At 35.8% G+C, this 20,888-nt stretch overlaps 2 protein-coding genes and 1 long non-coding RNA gene across 5 annotated transcripts; 2 read left to right on the plus strand and 1 right to left on the minus strand.

The window, feature by feature from the left end:
* The first annotated feature begins 362 nt into the window (after positions 1–362).
* Positions 363–3,274, plus strand: LOC127867011 (uncharacterized). 2 transcript variants are annotated; one of them, XR_008043204.1, is made up of 2 exons: positions 363–1,091; positions 1,229–3,274. It is a non-coding gene; the product is annotated as an uncharacterized LOC127867011 (long non-coding RNA). The 2 variants fall into 2 exon arrangements; XR_008043205.1 differs by having other exon boundaries at positions 1,237–3,274.
* A 10,598-nt stretch (positions 3,275–13,872) lies between these two features.
* LOC127867001 (putative nuclease HARBI1) lies at positions 13,873–17,783 on the plus strand. Its single transcript, XM_052407921.1, has 5 exons — positions 13,873–13,981; positions 15,105–15,200; positions 16,409–16,641; positions 17,048–17,302; positions 17,570–17,783. The coding sequence occupies exons 3-5, from the start codon at positions 16,454–16,456 to the stop codon at positions 17,781–17,783; spliced, it is 657 nt and encodes a 218-aa protein (XP_052263881.1). The 5' UTR covers positions 13,873–13,981; positions 15,105–15,200; positions 16,409–16,453.
* An 835-nt stretch (positions 17,784–18,618) lies between these two features.
* On the minus strand, positions 18,619–20,832 carry LOC127867007 (uncharacterized). 2 transcript variants are annotated; one of them, XM_052407928.1, is made up of 4 exons: positions 20,771–20,832; positions 20,277–20,360; positions 19,673–19,717; positions 18,619–18,794 (listed from the first exon to the last, which is right to left on the minus strand). In XM_052407928.1, the coding sequence occupies exons 1-4, from the start codon at positions 20,805–20,807 to the stop codon at positions 18,619–18,621; spliced, it is 342 nt and encodes a 113-aa protein (XP_052263888.1). In that variant the 5' UTR covers positions 20,808–20,832. The 2 variants fall into 2 exon arrangements, with proteins under 2 accessions (XP_052263888.1, XP_052263889.1); XM_052407929.1 differs by lacking the exon at positions 19,673–19,717.
* Between the last annotated feature and the right edge of the window lie 56 nt (positions 20,833–20,888).

The raw sequence follows: 20,888 nt of genomic DNA on the forward strand, positions 1-20,888 counted from the left end.
AAATTTATGGCGATTCAGACATTGTTCTATGTAAATTTGGGGTTTGCTTGAAGGTTCAGTCTATTTTTATGTCCCTCACTATAGTAGTGGGGGACATATTGTTTTTGTCCTGTCTGTTGGTTGGTTGGTTGATCTGTTTACGCCAACTTTAACATTTGCAATAACTTTTGCAATATTGAAGATAGCAACTTGATATTTGGCATGCATATGTATCTCATAGAGCTGCACATTTTAATTTTCTGAAGGTCAAGGTCAGAGGGTCAAATATATGTGGCCAAAATCGCTCATTTTATGAATACTTTTGCAATATTGAAGATAGCAACTTATATTTGGCAAGCATGTGTATCTCATGGAGCTGCACATTTTGAGTGGTGAAAGGTCCAGGTCATAATTCAATGTCATAGGTCGAATATATGGCTTCAAAGCGGCGCAGTAAGGGGGATTGTGTTTTTACGAACACAGCTCTTGTTGTTAACTGCCTTTTTTAGTCCTTACCAGTGTTTCACTAAAGTCCGTGTACTTTGGACTCATTTCAAGTTGACATTTGAAGCTTTAACTTTGTATGATTCTAAATATGTGTCAATGCTGTCGGTTGAATTTTGAAATATGAAGTTTTTCATTTTTTGTAGATTAAATAATTTGTAAAATGTTGCAGTTTAGTCAATCAGTTTTATAAGATATTGAGCTTTAGTTATGATGCAGATTGTAAGATTCTTAATATCTTTCAATATTGTGGATAAGTTTTGAGATATCAAGCTTTGAATTTTATGCAAATTGTATGATTTAAAATGTTTTAATTTGTTGATCAGTGTACTGAAGATTGTATACTTTTTATATGTTATAATTCTGTCTATTGGTTTTCAAAATGAAAGACTTTGATTTTGTAAGTGCACTTTATCTCATTATGCCCCCCTTCGAAGAAGAGGGGGTATATTGCTTTGCTCATGTCGGTCGGTCTGTCGGTATGTCAGTTTGTCGGTCCGTCCACCAGGTGGTTGTCAGACGATAACTCAAGAACGCTTGGGCCTAGGATCATGAAACTCCATAGGTACATTGATCATGACTCGCAGATGACCCCTATTGATTTTGAGGTCAAAGGTCAAGGTCACGGTGACCCAAAATAGTAAATGGTTTCCGGATGATAACTCAAAAATTCATACGCCTAGGATCATGAAACTTCATGGCTAGATTGATCATGACTTGCAGATGACCCCCTATTGATTTTGAGGTCACTAGGTCAAAGGTCAAGGTCACGGTGACCCGAAATAGTAAAATGGTTTTCAGATGATAACTCAAGAACGCATATGCCTAGGATCATGAAACTTCACAGGTAGATTGATCATGACTCACAGATGACCCTTATTGATTTTGAGGTCACAAGGTCAAGGTCACGGTGACCCGAAATAGTAAAATGATTTTCGGATGATAACTCAAGAACGCTTTTGCCTAGGATCATGACACTTCATAGGTACATTGATCGTGACTCACAGATGACCCCTATTGATTTTCAGGTCACTAGGTCAAAGGTCAAGGTCACAGTGACAAAAAACGTATTCACACAATGGCTGCCACTACAACGGACAGCCCATATGGGGGGCATGCTTGTTTTACAAACAGCCCTTGTTAAAGATTCTTTTCTAGTGTTTAGTTTATATTTTAAGGCTGTTTGCAAACTCGAAGTGAAAACAGCTCTAGTACAATTTGGTAAGGACATGACATTGCATATCTGATTTAAAAATGTACTTTGCTGGCAACGTGTAATTTTCAGAAATGTCTTAGTAAGTAAGACTGTTGTTTGCAATCAAAAGGTCTGTGCTTCAAATCCAGGAAAATGCATGTTTTTTGTCCAAATTTATGTCAATTCAGACATTGTTCTGTGTAAATATGGGGTTTGCTTGTAGGATCAGTCCTATTTTTATGTCCCCCACTATAGTAGTGGGGGACATGTTGTTTTTGCTCTGTCGGTCTGTTGATTGGTTGGTTGGTCTGTTTATGCCAACTTTAACATTTTGCAATATTGAAAGTAGCAACTTGATATTTGGCATGCAAATGCATCTCCTGAAGCTGCACATTATCATTGGTGAAAGGTCAAGGTCATCCTTCAAGGTCAGAGGTCAAATATATGTGGCCAAAATCGCTCATTTTATGAATTCTTTTGCAATATTGAAGATAGCAACTTGATATTTGCCAAGCATGTGTATCTCATTGAGCTGCACATTTTGAGTGGTGAAAGGTCAAGGTCATCCTTCAAGGTCAGAGGTCAAATATATGTGGCCCAAATCGCTTATTTTATTAATACTTTTGCAATATTGAAGATAGCAACTTGAAATTTGGCATGCATGTGTATCTCATGGAGCTGCAAATTTTGAGTGTTGAAAGGTCAAAGTCATCCTTCAAGGTCAGAGGTTAAATATATGTGGCCCAAATCGCTTATTTTATGAATACGTTTGCACTATTGAAGATAGCAACTTGATATTTGGCATGCATATGTATCTCATAGAGCTGCACATTTTGAGTGGTGAAAGGTCAAGGTCATCCTTCAAGGTCAAATATATGGGTCAAAATTGCTCATGTTATGTTACTTCTGCAATATTGAAGCTAGCAATTTTATATTTGACATGCATGTGTATCTCATGGAGCTGCACATTTTGAGTGGTGAAGGGTCAAGGTCATCCTTCAAGGTCAAACGTTATATACGGGGCATTGGGTTTCACAAACGCATCTTGTTGTGTATGTAATTAATTTTGCTTAATTTTTGTGATCCCCCGCCAACAGCGGAGGGATATTAATTTGGCATTGTCCGTCTTTCCGTCTGTCCGTCCGGCACTTTTGTGTCCGGAACCATATCTTGGAAGTGCTTTAGCAGATTTCATTGAAACTTGGTACGAGTATATATATATGGATAAGAGGATGATGCACGCCAAATGGCATTGTACATCCTTGATTAATAGCGGAGTTATGACCCTTTGTATTTGAAAAAAATGCTTTTTTTGTGTGTCCAGAGCCATAACTTGTATCCAGAAGTATAATGGCGGGGGATATCAATTCAACGAATTTGCTTGTTAAATCAGTTTTTATTTTCATGATAATCATTTAGTTCGTACTGCAACTTATGATGGATTGTTACTACTATCTCCAATTATTTGTTTGTCATGGGTCCGTCACCATTTATCTCTTATATAATACTTGAATTGAGCATTTCACAATCTGACAATCATGCATATCATTTATTAGTTTCATAATAAAACGTCTGACAAGGGTCAGATAATTTTAACATATATTGTTGTTATAATTTGTCATGTGTTGTATGAATAAATGACACTTCCATGATAGAGAAAATTTAAATATATTTTTAAAGACATTTGTAAAATGAAAATGAAATAACTATACATTTTACAGTGGCTAGTCGTACGGCTAGACAAGAGGCTAGCCGCACGGCCCCGTACGGGTAGACAATAGGTTTGCCGTACGGCTCTGTACGTATAGCCTTTCCTATGGATATTGTCTAAGTTAAAGACAACCATTTTCAGTGAACTGATAAATTGCCTGTATGAAACCATATATTTATCCATTGTCTGAACGACAATTAAATTATTTGTGTGACTCCATTTCTGAGAAGTACCTTGGCCGTCATTGAATTTCATAATATCGATGCCGCAACTAATTAAAACAGTTTTCACTCCTTACATAGGAAAGTCGTCTTATTAAAGAATCAAATTAGAAACCGATTTAAATTATGTGTGTGTAAGTCAATTTCTAGAACGTAACTTTGACGGCTGTCGTCATTAAATTTCAAAATATCGATGCCGCAACTCTTTAATACAGGTTTTTCACGCCTTAGGAACGTCGACTAATTAATGAATCAAATAAGCAACCGTATGACATGAAAGGAAGCCGTGAAAGATGACGAATTTTTAAAGCGAGATTATACGATTTTTTCAAATATTTATTAATTTACATAAAATGTGTATAAAAAAAAACAACTTATTAAACATATATTTGAACATAAACTTAAATAAAAGTTAAGAAGAACATGTGTCGATATATGCAAAATAAGCCAGATATTAAATTCTGAAATCGAAAATGTATGTACTGTCGAATTCGCCAGCATGTAAATCGTGCATGTACGATGTGAATCTAAATTTAGTTTAACGGTTCATTTTTAGTGTGAGCGTCAGCTAACGCTAATGTTTTTGCAAATCGGTATGTGCGTAGAAGCCTTAAAGGGGCCTTTTCACAGATTTGACATGTTTTGAAGTTTGTCATTAGATGCTTTATATTGATGAATGTAAACATTGGATTTTTAACGCTCCAGAAAAAAAATCAAAAATAAAATTTAAAAATGGAAAAAAGTAGCCCGTACAAGGGCTCGAACCAGTGACCCCCGGAATCCTGGAGTAAAAAACGCTTTAGCCTAATGAGCTATCCTGCCAAGCATACATGAGAGGTGTATTCTATACCTGATATAAGCAATCTTCGTAGTTTCACAAATTTAAACGATAACAACAGAACTCTCCAAATTATTCAATCGTTTCGCGTTGCAACGCTCTATAATTTTTAGGTTTTTAAATCGTGAAAAGATGCATATAATGGCTATATTAGACCATGGTTAATGTTCAGTAATACTGATTCCTCACAAATATCATAACTAAAACGAAAATTTGCGAATCTGAAACAACTATTTTCAATTTTGTCAATTTACCAAACCGTGAAAAGATCCCTTTAACTATGACATGGAAAGACAACCACTGTCCGTTGCAGCAGACTACACATTCTACTAGCGTCTGCTAGGAAAGATAACCACCACATTTGCCTGTTTATAGTCCACAACTCACTGGTGCACTGCAGTTGGTGTATATGAGTAATAGAGTTTAACAGCTTGTAAGACGATATTGGCCAGTCTAGTGTTTATCATTGAAAATCTGCACATACTGGCTGCTTTCAGAGAAAACAGGGCTTAATGCATGTCAAATAAGATAAGCCTGTGCATACTGATAAGCTTGTGCAATGCAAACACGCTAAACAAGGACGACATGTCTTATTTTATAATGTTTAAAGGGTCTCTTGTACTGGGATGACAATTTATGCATAAGCATTTAGCCCTGTTTTCCCAAAACGAAGCTAAAAATTTATTTTTTATTAATGATTTAAAAAAAAAACATCTGAACCTGTGCTTTAAGACACACTCTTTATAATTTTGAATGGATTGTGTCCATTCAAAACTTGCAATATAAAAAGCTATAACATAATTTTTTAAACTGAGTTGCGTCTAAACTTATACAACAACGAACACCTACAGTGACGTCAGCGCTTTGATAAATTCCTGCAACCATTTATTCGCCACACGAACACTAACTAAAAATACGAATGCTTCAGTTATAGGCTACTATTCCATCTGTCCGCAACCGCATATCCGCATCCGCAAAAAATAAAACAAGTAGAAATGCACTGCACTTATTCCATTCATCCGTATCCGCACGCGAATAGGCGTCCGCAATAGAACGCTCAAGTGAGCATTCTTGGGCTACTATTCCATCTATCTGTAAATGTATCCGTATCCGCAAAATATACGGACGCTATATTCCATTTATCCGCATACGTCGAACGTATCTTTATTTTTGTATATGGATAAAACTAAAAATTATAATTATTGAGATAATTATAATGAAGGACAAGCTGCTAAGCGTGAATTTAAGTAGATATAAGGTACAAATCATCGTTCTGTCCGTAAAAGGATACAAATGGTAAATACCTGAAACATCTTCTTTTAGTGCCTTGGCTATGATTTTCCATACATTTAAACTTTAAAGTATAATCAGAGTCACGATATGCAGAACTGCGTTGGTTGTATAATTCCGGGTATTTTTTCACGAATTCGATAGATTTTCAGTTTATTTTTTAGATGACAGCTACTCTCATCGTGCTAAATGCCGTCCGTATCTCGTCCGCATCCGTTTGCGGATAAATGGAATATAGCGTCCGTATAACGATTTTGCGGATACTGACGCGGATACGGATGCGGATGCGGATTGGTGGAATACTAGCCTTATTTTAGGAAAATATGTACGAAATATCTTCGTCACAATCGGCTCGGGCGCTTATTTGTCTTTGCTGCATATTACTGATTAACAGCACTAAATGACAATTCTATACTTTATAAGCCGTACGGCTAGACAATCTCAATAGGAAAGGCTATAATACGTACAGCGCCGTAAGGCTAGCCTATTGTCTAGCCGTACGGGGCCGTACGGTTAGCCTCTTGTCTAGCCGTACGGGACTGTACGACTAGCCACTGCCTTTAGTTATTGGAGGTTCTTATGTATTATACCCAGTCGCAAGTGGTATAGGCTATACTCAAATCTTTTCGTCCGTCTGTTATTGGATACTGTGATGGGTTATGTATCACATTCAATGTTGTTTTTTTTTGTTTATAAGACAAAATCAGATTTTTTTTCAAATACCTTCCTTTTAACTAATTTGAAAGCATTTTTACAGGTCCATTCTTGCGAAGCAATAATGCAAGTTAAAGAACTGGTTTTACAAGTCCCTATTCGATATTTATGACATAACTATGACTAAAATCTTCAGAATAGTTCAAAGCACGAAATGAATATCTTTCTGTTGGACATGAGGAAGTGGACCGAATATCGATGACTGGATCATTTTCCACGAAGGCACATAAAACTACAGTAAAGTTCCGCTACTTTCAGCTTGGTCTTAATAGCATGTCGGACTTCATAATTAACAGGGTATTTTGTTCTTTATTCAATACTTTGGGACCATGCAATCTTGAAAAATTGCAATTTACAGTGTTCAATGTGGTCTTAATAGCGGTACTCTTCTTGTACTAGGAATCGCTGCGTGTTTTAGTCATTATCTTTGAAATCCTTTTCGAAGCTATCATAAAAAACATTTATACTCGTGTCACGCCAGGGTGACATCACGTCAGGTTTAAACACAATAAGTAAATACATATTGTTATAACGTTTAAATATTCGTTTGACTTCTATTTTTCATTTCAATTTAATAATCCTATAAATGTTTTGTTTTTGGTTGTCATATCTATTTACCATTAACGATCCGCAACTGTTTTACCTTTACGTATCTTTGCAATGAAACTGTTATAGCGACAACTGTTTCATTATAGCTGCTTGCATCACACGGACACCACTGTTATATAATTCAATGATTTCTACAAGGATGATTCTATCCTACATTATCTCAATTGTTTAACCAAGGACATTGTGCTTTTAAAAGTTCCGGCGACTACAAAATCACGCAACAGGAGAAAATAACACGATACGTAGTCAAATAATGCAAAAATTCAAAAAAATATTAAAATAACATTAAACACATATTTAGTTCACCATTGTGTCATTCCCTCTGTAAAATGAATTCGACTCAAAATGTTATTAAATGTATAATGCAAGGAAACCATGCAGAGCGATTCATGCATAGGCCACACAAATACAAACACATCTGATCGTGAGGATTTAATATATAAAGTTTGAGGTCGAGAAGATCTTAACCACAATTCTAATGCGAGTGTCGCAAGATATAACTATGCTCAAGGCCAACTCATTTTTTAGCAAACAATGTTTCGTATTTCAAGTGACACTATCTCAGGGACCCGGTATGTCGGTATCAAGTATCACAGAGTATACATATATAAAAAAATAATTGGGTCATGGGGACCCAGATACGAGGTTTAAAGTAAAAAAATGTATATGTTATTTGTCTGCAGAAATAACTAGATATATTAAGTTTCGAGTTATATATAGGTTGTTGAAGGTAATTCGCATAAAACTCGCTATTTTTCAGTTGGATACTAGCATGGGAAAGGGAAGTACCCAACACTCCGGAAATATATCACAGACCCTATAGTTAACCCAGTATGAGTATATATATATATATATATATATATATATATATATATATATATATATATGAGTAGCAATTTATAACACAGTATCAATGTTTAAAACAAACCAATCAGAATACCCACATTTCAATGTATAGTTTCTTAAAATAACATCTACATATTGTGGTTATTATAATACTGTTAAGTGTTCCTGATGATGAATCAGAAACAATTTGAAACTACTTCAAGTTTCTTTAACTTAAGCTTAAACATACCCATATCATATGCATTCGCCAAGATGATTCTTGGTAATCTATTTATGAAGTTAAAACACCAGTTGGAAACACATTTTTCCCATAAACAAACAGTAGTAAAGAAGTATGGCCATGTTCAATTACAAAAAATCAGCTAGTCCAATAGTACTCAATTATTTTATTGCATTATTATATACACATTAATATAACTTCTCGCCATTTGTGTAAGATAATAAATAATTTAATACAATTAGATAAACACACATTTCTAGGTGTGAAGTTGGTAAATATGGTTCTATGTCAGGTTTCTAATTTCTTTTATATTAAATACAAGTTATTCACCAATATTTTCACAAATCATATTTAAATCAGAACTAATGCAAATAAATACACACCTGTATGTCGTCGCCTTCAATGCATTTGCCAAATCTTTCAGCGTTTTTATCAACTGAAAAAAAGATAAAAATATTATAGGAAGCATAATCCTTTTGAATTAAATGGTTGTCTGTTGCTGATGAGTGTGGGATAAAAATCATTCTATATTTTTCTACACACAAGACAAGTGTTATATAAAAATCATGTAGACTTTGCCATAAATTTTATTGGTATCTACATAAAATATACCCATACAATACACTAGCTGATGATAGTTTACTTTACAAATTAATTAAGGCCAGAAACTGTTCAAACTGAGGACACTTATGTTTACAATTTACCATTACAAATTAAAGTTATTGAAAATGGTATAACATTGGCTTTATCTTCTTATACAAAACAGTAGAGTTATTTAGGAACATACCTCTTTGTTTCTTCGGTATTGTTTGGCCAAAACATTCTTCGGGAGCATTAAACTTTTGTATTCGCACCTTAAAATAAATAGTGCATATTTCATTAAACCGTGTCGTTATAAAATAAAAATCCTATCCTAAAAAAAACTCATGATGTAGACACTCGGTGCCATTAATTTTATAGCCCAACCCATGTCTCTATTTTTTTATCTGGCCATAGTCTGATATTGCCATAAATATACTGGTATCGCTGTAGCGTAATTTCTAAACATGTGTAATGGCAATTCGTAAACCTTAATAATCTTCTTAAGAACTAGTGCTGCTTTAAAAGATAAATTTTAGTTAAGACAAAATGTCAGCCAGCCATTGCACTCTACTGTTAAACTTTTTTTTCAGAAAGATAATGTCTGCTCCAGTAATTTACATTTCATATATGTACAATTAACTTAAATACTTTACAAACGATTTTGTCCGCAATTACCGCAAATCCGAAAAAGATCGTATTTTACGCAACTCCAGTTAAAACAAACTATACAGACGGGGTTTACGTAGTTGCTAGAGAACTATTTAATATTGAATGAAATTTTTGATTACACATTTCTCTTTCAAAACAATGCCTTACTTGTCATGACCAGGGGGCCGTTTCTTAGAACAACGTACGTTCAAAAATCATGCGTAAGTGCAAAACATTCAGTTAGTAGCCCACCCACCCGGTAATCCATGCGGCGAACATACACGCTCGATTTCACCATGACCCTGGAACTGTTGATAGTCATACTACTTATAGTCAACATCACCAAGAGGAAAGATTCTCCATCTTATAAACACCATCCAACTTATCTAGCAGGAGTCTCAGTAAAATGCCTTAGACATAGATTTTGGAACTTCTGCGAACCAGCAAAACCAATGAAGAACTTATCATTGTTGACCTGCATCCTACTACTCTGCGGAGACATCGAGTCAAACCCAGGACCAGTAGCAAACGCCCAGGTTTATCCATGTGGTTTATGTGACCTCCCAGTAACGTGGGAACACCCAGACGCCTTTTGCTGCGATGGCTGTGATATATGGAACCATCGCTCCTGTCTCGATCTATGCTCTGCTGATTACGACCTTCTAGCAAAACACTCGCATATACAATGGCTATGCTGCAAATGCGAAAGTGTAAATATTTCCAGCTTTACATTTAGAAGTTTTGAATTTAGCTCAAACATTTATGAACATTTGTCAAACATTGATTCTACAATAGACTGATTCACATCGGGCACCACATTCAGTCCTATGCATTCCAGCAGCCCTACAGTTAGACCCTGCTTATCAAGACAACAACGCTCCTCTTCAACTACCCAATCAATAACCAACAGTTCATCCCTGTTCCTTGTCTCGCAGAAACGAAATCTTCGCATCATGATCATCAACTGTCGCAGTGTTTGCGGAAGCAAAAGCTCAGAACTTAAAGCAGCTCTCCACTACATCAAACCTGATATAGTCTGTGGCACAGAGTCATGGCTAAAAGGTTTCAAACCAGGGAAACCAACTGCAACAGACGCCATACAATCCAGCGAGGTATTTCCTGCCCATTACAAGGCATACAGAAATGACAGAGGAACGCTTGGGGGTGGAGTATTCGTTCTTGTCCATGAAGACCTTGTCACTGAAGAGAAAGCGGAATTAGTCACCAACTGTGAGATTGAATGGGTCCAAGTCAAGCTAAAAAACAATAAGAAACTACTAGTATCATCTTTCTACATGCCTCACAGAAACATGACAGATGTAAACGAACTACGGAAATCAATAGAGATGGCTATGAGTGACAAGGAACGGCTAACCATCATAGCTGGTGATTTCAATTGCCCTGATATTGACTGGGGAAGTCTATCGGTACGTAGGGAAGCCCAGGACAGAGATGTACAGCAAGCTCTACTCGACCTATCAACCGACTACAACCTCACTCAAGTGCATGACAAGCCCACCAGAGAAAACAGCCTCCTTGATCTCATTTTCACCACCAACCCATCATTAATCAAGTCCACTGCCAACACCCCCGGGATATCTGATCACGATATTGTTGTAACTGATTCGGACACAAAACCCTATTATATTAAGCAAAAACCGAGACAATGTTTCATTTTTTCTAAGGCAAACTGGGACCAACTGAAGGCCGACATCACAGACATATCAAGACAAGTAGTACAGCTCTATAACAACAAAAACAACGTTCATCAACTATGGAATACATTTAAATCCAAACTCTCATCAGCTATCCATTCTAATATACCATCTAAAATGAGACCTTCAAATAATTCAGCTCCATGGATTTCCAGAAACATCAAACGTCAACTGAAACGCAAAGCCAGACTCTACCAAAAGGCAAAGATATCTAACAATTGGGCTAACTACAGAAAATGCCAAAAGGAAACAAAGAGAGCTATGCACAAAGCTGAATGGAATCACATAAACCAAATAATAGAAGAGGGCCTCCAAAACAATAACTCAAAACCCTTCTGGAATTACGTCAAGTCCAGGAACGAGGATAACATTGGAACAGCTCCTCTACGTGAGCATGGACACCTCATCACAGACAGTAAAAGCAAGGCAGAAATACTAGTAAATCAGTTCCAGTCCGTTTTCACCAAGGACGACACAAACCAGCCAACTCCGCAACTAACAAAGCGGGTAAATGACGACATCCCTCCACTACACATAAGTGAGGATGGTGTACTCAAGCTGCTGAAAAACATCAATGTCCGGAAAGCAGCTGGACCAGATGAACTTCCAAACAGAGTACTGCAAGCCTGTGCTATAGAGGCAACACCAGCCATTGCTGCCATCTTTCAGAGGTCAGTAGACACAGGCGAACTTCCAAAGGATTGGCGAGACGCAAATATTGCCCCAGTCTTTAAGAATGGAGATCGCCACTCGCCAGAAAACTACAGACCGGTATCACTCACCTGCGTGCTCTCCAACCTATTGGAGCATATCATCTGTCGTCACATATTAAACCACTTGGACAAACACAAAGTATTAACAAACCTAAATCATGGCTTCCGCTCAGGATACTCTTGTGAAACCCAACTTGTTGTCACAGCCCATGACCTACTCGGATACCATGACCAGAACAAACAGGTTGACACCATCATCCTAGATTTCAGTAAGGCCTTTGACACCGTGCCCCACCAACGCCTTCTGCTGAAGCTTGAACACTACGGCATCCGCGGTCCAATACACAACTGGATATCCCACTTCCTCACACAACAGGAAATGTGCGTCGTGGTTGAAGGAGAGAAATCCCGTAATGTTGCTGTAGGATCTGGCGTACCTCAAGGCACAGTGTTAGGGCCCCTGCTGTTTCTTTGCCATATCAACGACCTACCAGAAAGGGTGAAATCCCACATCCGGCTGTTCGCAGACGACTGCCTACTGTATAGAGCCATCAATTCAATCAAAGACCACCGAATCCTACAAGAAGACCTTGAGAATTTACAAATATGGGCCCAGGACTGGGGAATGCGGTTCAACTCTAAGAAATGTTATCTCCTCAGCTCAAAAACGAAATCCTCATTTTTCTACACCATTGGCAACACAATTCTTAAAAATGTACAAGAAAACCCATACTTAGGAATAACTTTCTCCAACGACATGAAATGGAAAACCCACATCTCAAACATTACTAAACGGGCCAACTCTACACTAGGCTTCCTGAGACGCAACCTCAGATACTGCCCCCAAAACTGCCGGAAGACCGCGTACCAAGCGCTCATTCGCTCTAAACTGGAGTATGGGAGTGTAGTGTGGGACCCATACCAGCAAGGGGACAAAGACAAGCTAGAGAGAGTCCAACGATCTGCGGCTCGCTTTATCACCAGAGATTACAAATCCAGACAAGAAGGATGTGTAACAGCCATGCTTGACGATCTAAACCTCCCCACACTACAAGAGAGGCGACGCCACCAAAGATTGACGTTCTTGTACAAGGTAGTGGAAGGGCACGTACCGGCTATAAACGTTGATCACTATTTGCATCGACTTAGACCGAAACGCACTATTAGGGCTAAGAAGTTTGAAGATTACGTCCACGACAATATAGTGTTAAAATCGGTGAACAATAACTCTAAGTGCTACCAGCCATTACACACAAACAGTGATAAATTCAAACACTCTTTCTTCCCGCGTACTATCCTTGACTGGAACTTACTCAGTGAAAGCACAGTGAACTCAACATCTATTGAGTGCTTTAAGGCCGCAATATCGGCAAAAGTGGGACATTTGCCAGGCTCATATTAATTTCATGCGCACTCCCCGTTGAATAAAAGCCAAACTTGGTCTCTTCAACGTATCCATTCAGATTCAGATTCAGAGTTTCTATAAACTTCGTAAAGTTACGTTTACCGTAAGTTTGCACGTAAAGTTACGGTTGCTCAAAGGCTCACGTAACTCAGTTATTTTGCGTAAATATGGCGGCGTATGTACCGATATTTCGCAGACGCGAACGTCTTCCTCGAATTTATAAGAAAAGAATCATATCAATTGATGAATTAAGAGATTCGGAAATCGTTGAACGATATAGACTCACACGTGAAGCGATAATATATGTGCACAATTCGATCAAATACGATATATCGGCATTCACTGAGCGCAACCATGCGTTGGATTCGATGACGAAGGTATTTGCTATTTTCTTATTTAAAACGCTATGTATTTATATCTCTAAGGTATAAGGAACGCTATGTACAACTATTTAGTTTATGTTAACCCTTTATCTATATTTAGACCTTGTAATACTGTATGGCATGGGAAATTTCTGTAGCGGAAATCCTGGGTTGATTGTTGACGATAGTTGACAGACAAATGATGTTGTGAATAGGCGATATCGCGGATTTAAGTTTGGCTACACAAGAATTTCAACATGTTCGAAGCGATTGTTGTTATGATTTGTTCGATTTTTCTTTTGACAATTCATTCAACTTTCGTTTTTAACATGGCTATATTCGTCACACGTTGAAAGTTCATCAAAATAACTCGATGAATGTTGAGTGAAAGTACTTTTATTGTTGGATAACTTTTTACTAGCTTATAACGTAAGTGTGTTTACACATTTGTATAAATATCAATGGTTCAATCATACAGTAATATATGCACAAATTGATCGATCCATATGTCAACATCAGTTTACAAACCAGCGATTTTCCTTGTCCAATTGGGAAAAGTACCCGTACCGGTCCGATTGGGAAAAATTGAGTCGTGAAAACCTCAAAATTGGGAAAAATCGAGTCGTGAAATCCTGAAATTGGGAAAATCGCGTCGTGAAGTTAGGGTCTTATTGAATACATCATACAGTTCATACTTAATTGAACATATCCATTTAAATAATCATTTGCAGGCATGCCTTAATGACCATTAAGTTATAAAGTTTATATAAATAACAAAATATTATAAAGAACACACCAAATCAATTACTAGTTGTTTTAATCTCTTTTAAAGCAATGTCTCTCTCTTTCATTTTTGTGAAAATTTCAACAATCTTTGATGTTTGATCATCACTCAGTTGCTTGCATCCCTCCCTGCACAGCATCATTATTGCTGTCAATGTGTCCTGTGATAGATGGGTCCGATTGGTTTTTTGGCATAATATTTGCTATTATGACTCATTTCAAACTACGATAAGGTTACAAACCGACGTAAAACAGTACGCTGGCTGCCTGGCAAAAGAACCGGAAACAGTAACAACTCTATTGATTGAATGCGCTGAATAATAAAACCCGAAATTAATCGAGCGCGTGGTTACACACAACTATACGATTTTCTTTGTTCGCTCGCCGAAAGTTGGTTTTTTTACGAAACTTTCTATCGTTTTGAGAAAAAATTCGGACGCTGATTGGGATTTTTCCAGATGCCGATTGGGAATTTGGGAATTTTCGCTCGATTGGGAAAGTACCGTTTTGGGAATTTGGGAATTTTCGTTGGATTGGGAAAGTACCGTTTACCGGTACTTTATAAAGAAGGAGGAAAATCGCTGCAAACTTAATGTGAAAATACTGAGCTCAGGCCGGGAATTGAACCCACGACCTCCAGAGTGGTAGTCCGACACTTTAACCACGTCGCTAAAGAGCTAGCCCAACAGCAAGTCTGTTGGAAGTGACCTTATTTCACTACAAACTCTTAATTTTGTGTGGCACAAACTGTGTATTGTTATTGTTTTAGGTGCTAGTTACTTTGAGATACCTTGCGAAAGGCAATTTCTACAGTCGGGGATCTACATGGGATCAGCACGAGTTCGTGTCGAGATTGATTTCTGTGGTAAGAATATCATGAAAATATGTGGTCCTCACTGATTAAAGTGTACTGTACTTTTGTCTATTTTGTTTACAACCAGTCGCCAGCACAGTTGATAGTTGCCTCTATTGTATTCTGCAGTCAAGTCTCAAGTCCAAAACACTTGCCTTACTTTTCCAAATGGTTATTGTCGAAATAACACTTGTTACATACTGCAGAATTATAATATAAATATAACAAGAGATGTGTTTGCCAGAAACACAATGCCCCCTTCTGCACTGCTTTAAAGCCATATATTTGACCTTTTACCTTGGAGGATGACATTGACCTTGACCTTTCATCACTCAAAATGTGCAGCTCCATGAGATACACAGGCATGCCAAACATCAAGTTGCTGTCTGAAGCTACTTATAAGTTATGAGAATATTTCTAAACCTAAACTCAGAATTCGAAACCTAAACGCAAAACTTAAGTTCAAGGTGAAAGGGGTAAAAATTTGTGTGCATATGGAAGGACCTTGTCCATATACACTTGCATACCAAATATGAAGTTTACATTTGAAGGGACATAAAAGTTATAAGGACTTTTAGAAACCTAAATGCAAAGTGTGACGGAAAGACAGACGGACGGACGGTCCAATCACTATAAAACATGTAATAAAAGTTAGAACCGTTAATTAAAATAACTGTAATCGTGTATTGAAAAGTAAGAACAATTCGTTTTTCTAAATTATCAATTAAAATAAAAAAAAAAAAAGATTCAATATCTTTTATTTTATTCTTTTTAATACAGTTACCATGCAAATGAACATTTTTATAGTTTGATTGTGGTCATTCTTAATATTGACTGTCTGGAATTTTGAATTACTAATTAGTGTTGCTCTATTGGTCCTTGTTGGCTCGGGTACTACTCAAATGTACCCTGGGTACTCTTAAAGTATACTTCAATGTACCCCAAGAAAGCTTAATATACTTAAATGTACCTGTGAATTATAACGTTAAGTTGGTCGTTGTTGGCTAATGTTTTCAAAATAATTGTGTTCATATTTATGTCAATGTTTTGTCAAATGGCCGGCATATTATGGAAACACATACTCAAAAAGCAGGTTTTGTTCAAAGAGAATTTTGTTTCGTATTCCGAAGCGCATTTAACGACATCAGGTTTTGTGCGGAAATAAACAATTATAATGTAATTAGCCTTATATAGGAGCTTAGAACTTTTTTTCTTTAAAGGTGGTGGCAGCGCTTGAAAAAAAATTGGACACAATCCATTTTCCAATGACAGCTGAAGACTTCAGAAGAGTCAAAACTGGGTTTTTTAGGCTGGGAAAAAATCCAAATGTTATTGGTGCTGTTGATGGAACCTTAATACCCATAATTGCACCAAGTGAGGCGGAGGAGGTGTATGTATGCCGGAAGGGCTACCATGCTATAAATGTTCAAGCGGTCCTGGACCATGAAATGAGGTACATTATTCTATGTTTGCAATTTATTATTTTGTTAACTATTCAAATACATGTATCTTTGTTCTTACCATAAACAGTTAATCATTGATAATAATGGATAAGGAATAGTTTGCCACTTTGTTGCTTAAACATTAAATGGTATGGGTTGCCTTTTCAGATCAGAATAAAGAACAATAGGGAATATTAACTAAAGTAACAAATACATGTATACACCATAATTTATTGCATTCATTCCATTTTTCATTACATAAATCAAGAAAATTCTCACACATGATACATATCATTTTAATGAAATATACTGCAATATCATTATGCAAGAACAATATATAAAACAATATTACTGTTGTTAAATATTCATTATGATTTTGAAAGCCTATTTTAATAATTAATGAAATATATGTTACAGATTCACTGATGTTGTTGCCCAATGGCCAGGTTCAGTTCATGACAGCACAATCATGGAAAACTGTGCCTTGAAGCAGTGGCTGACATCTACTTACAACAACTGGCTGTTGGGCGACAGTGGTTATGGTTTAAAACCGTATCTACTAACACCAATTGGTACACCAAGTACACCATCAGAGGTTCTTTACAACAATGCCCATGTTAAAACCAGACTAGTGGTGGAGAGGGCATTTGGGATATTGAAATCCAGGTTTAGGCAAGTATATGTACACTTAAATAAAGGTTACAGGAAATTCAAACAATTGTTAGACAGTTATTAAATTATAACAGTTAACATTTAAGGGTACTATATTGTACAAATTTGAAAAAAAAAACTATTTGGTTTATTTTAAAGCTATTTACATTTTGTAAATCATTGTTATAATATACAATAAACAATGTTTAACAACAAATTTCAGTTTGGCAATATTTCATGTTGATTTTAAATTTTAAATTACTAAAACAAGCAATATTGCCTTTATAGATGTTTACACAAAAGTGGAGGATGCCTCTTAGTTAAGCCCTCAAAAGCTGCACAAATTGTTAGTGTATGTATGAGATTACATAATCTGTGCAAGGAAATGAATGTTCCAACCCCAATTATCTTGGAGGAGGACGACCATGACGAACATGTGTTTGATGGGCCACTTAATGGCAATGGCGTGCAAAAGCGGCAAAGTGTAGTCAATTTATTATAAAACTTAATGAAGTTGATGAAACAGCTCAGTGAGTCATGTATTAACAAGAACAATGTATAACTAAACCTTAAAACATCATATCCAATGGATCTGTTACACATTTTCATACAAAATGTGATTTTATGTATTGAATATTTGAACTATGTATTTGTAATATGTCAATGGGCTAATTAAATTGATTGGTCATTGTTGGCTCGGGTACTACTTACATGTACCCCGGGTACTCTTAAGTATACTAACATGTACCCCGGGTACGGTAAATATACTAAAATGTACCCGGGAAATTTAAAGCTTAATCGGTCGTTGTCGGCTTTTTTTTTAAATTAAATATATTCACATTTATGTCAAATTTCTGTAAAATGGCCTCTATATTATCGAAACTCATACTCACAAAGCATGTTGACGCAGTTTAAAAAAAAAGAGAAGTTTGTTAAAGATAATCGGTAGCGCGTTTTACGACATAGGATTTTAGGCGGAATACAACTCGGGTACAGTCTAATATCGACCAGGTACGATTAAGTATATTTACCGTACCCGGGGTACATGTAAGTATACTTAAGAGTACCCAGGTTACACGTAAGTAGTACCCGAGGCGACAATGACCAATGGAGCCTAATTAACATGTACTTGTTCATAGATAAGATAACAATAGTTATGTTAAGAATTGGCATTTTGAAAATTCTTTGTTTAAGATACATAAATCATTCTTCATTATTGTATGATAGTGATTTTTAAATTAAAGTTGTTCACAATCATTTTTGCATTACATATGATGCATATGACTAATCAAACAAAAACAATAACTATGCTAATATGTAAAGAATATAAACTATTGTTACGGGTTGCAAGAGGCCAAAGTAGTGACATTGCTTATAGAGCTGATAAAGCTATTTATGTTATGCAGCTCATCTCTAATGTCTGCCTGAACTTGCAACTGCTGGCGCATTATCTCCAGTTTTTGTTCTTTCAAAGCCAGTTTTTGCTCTTCCACAGCCAAAATTCGCTCTTCATCTGAAATACATTCACAATTTTGTTTGCATGTATGTGATAGCAATACTTTTAGCTGGACTAATCACTCAATAGATCCAGCTAAAATATTTACCTACATGTTGGTATCTGACAAACATGCACAACCTTCATATATTTGTTTTCTACGACATGTATTCGATTGAAATTCCTTACATGTGTTTTGGGTCATTATTAGAGGTCACTGATCAAGCTCTATAAATCTAACATGCAATTTAGCAGAGTTATTTCATACTGTACTAAGAAAATTCAGATTAAGATTTGCATGTTACAGCTCCTTTCACTCTCTGACATGAAAGCAAGTCATAACATGAAGTTGCATTTATGACCAGTCTTTTGAGGGTCAAGATCACTATTGCTTAAATTATATATAAATTTTGTGTTTTATAAATTATATTAGGATGAAGCTATTGGGCTGAAATTTTGAGTGTAGATAGGTTACATGTAGATCTAGTGAGGGAATATATTTTGGGCAGCAGGGTCACAATTAATGTTTACAAACACAAATGAGTGTCCAGTCAATAACTTTACTTTGAAATTTTTGAGTAGGCAGTTTTTATGCACCTTGCATATAGACCTTGATTATGGAGTAAATTAAATTCAGCTGAAATAATTATTAAAAAATGTGAAAATATTAATTTTTTGAATTGTAGAATTTTCCATTCATTAAAAAAATCTATCAATTAGTTTCTTTCATATTTTTTATAGCAACTAAAGATATATACTTTAAAATTGGTCATTTTGGTCATTATATTATACGACTTACATAAAAATTGCATCCTAACACCAAAATGAAATAATAAAATTTAAATAAAAGAAATAATTTTTTGTAATGACATATAGTATTGTCAGTTTGTTCTTACATGTTCGACATCTGTTGCTGTTATTATCTCTGCTTGTTTTACTACCTGCAATATAAATGTGCAGCATTAGTATAAGCACTCTATGTCAATATTTAAATAATTATCTGTTCATGTGTTTGATTATAGTTCAATACAATGTGTTTTTAAATACCAAGTGGGTATATTAAATTGTTGAAACAACAAGAATGTGTTTGGTTTTGAATATTGAATAAATTTTGGCCATATCTACAGTATGTATCATGCCATTTGTACAAAAACAAATTTATAAGTAAAATATTATTGAAATAATCAAATTTTTGCTTATAAATATGTTTTTGACTGTAAATTAAAAAATATTTAAAAGAAAAATTCTTCCTCCAACTATTAAACACCTATTGTATACCTGTACCTTAGATTGGGGTGGTGAAATGGATGAGGTGTTTGCCTAGCGATCGGGAGTTGGTAGGTTGGATTCCTACTCAGGGAGCGTTCATTAGCTCATCCATATAAAGACACCAAGTATTGGTTCTTCCCAGGAAACGGACTCTACCGTGTCCATATCTGCCTATAATAAGCCTTCCCGTAACAGTCAGTAATTGACGTAGGAAGTATGAATTATAAGTACCTTTTTCTGGTGCACTTCCTTTTTCAACGTCCGCATTCTTCCTCTTTGAAGATGTGCTTGCAGATTTTGATGACTCTGGATATTCTGTTTATAAAGATTGCCATTTACATTTGAATAAACAAGACGTTTAAAGAAAATCTTTGTTAAATATTATTGTTCATGGCATTATGTTACTCATCCTCAAACATGCCTGTCCACAATGGGGTTCAAACAAGGGACCTCCCTGTTACAAGGCTTACAATCTACCACATCGCTATAAAGGTTAGGTCATACAGCATGGCATTACATGTACTCCTTATAGCTCAACCTACTGCAATTATATGTATATCATGTTTTACATAAATAATTAATAGTTTTAATTATATATCATTATAATGTCATTTTTTGGAATAAAACTTTTCATGAAAGGATTTTACTTGCTGTAAATGCTTTTATCTATTTTAAAACAATATAACCACTGCAAAAATCAAATATTATGTATGTTTAAGCTTTACCTTTGTTAATTGCACTTTCTTTTTCATACTTTTTCATTGCTTTTTCTTGCAATGAAGCTGTTCTATCTGATTATAAAACATGTACATATTAAATTTTTTTAATACTATGATGTATTAA

The sequence above is a fragment of the Dreissena polymorpha genome, chromosome 2 (assembly GCF_020536995.1).
Source record: "Dreissena polymorpha isolate Duluth1 chromosome 2, UMN_Dpol_1.0, whole genome shotgun sequence".
In the NCBI taxonomy this organism is placed as follows: domain Eukaryota; kingdom Metazoa; phylum Mollusca; class Bivalvia; order Myida; family Dreissenidae; genus Dreissena; species Dreissena polymorpha.

Coding starts and splice junctions, on each gene's coding strand:
- LOC127867001 (XM_052407921.1), top strand. CDS start 16,454: ATGACAGCTGAAGACTTCAGAAGAGTCAAAACTGGGTTTTTTAGGCTG. Junction 16,642..17,047: donor GTCCTGGACCATGAAATGAG/GTACATTATTCT, acceptor TATATGTTACAG/ATTCACTGATGTTGTTGCCC. Junction 17,303..17,569: donor ATATTGAAATCCAGGTTTAG/GCAAGTATATGT, acceptor TTGCCTTTATAG/ATGTTTACACAAAAGTGGAG.
- LOC127867007 (XM_052407928.1), bottom strand. CDS start 20,807: ATGAAAAAGTATGAAAAAGAAAGTGCAATTAACAAAG. Junction 20,361..20,770: donor AGAAAGTGCAATTAACAAAG/GTAAAGCTTAAA, acceptor CTTTATAAACAG/AATATCCAGAGTCATCAAAA. Junction 18,795..19,672: donor CAGCAACAGATGTCGAACAT/GTAAGAACAAAC, acceptor AATGTATTTCAG/ATGAAGAGCGAATTTTGGCT.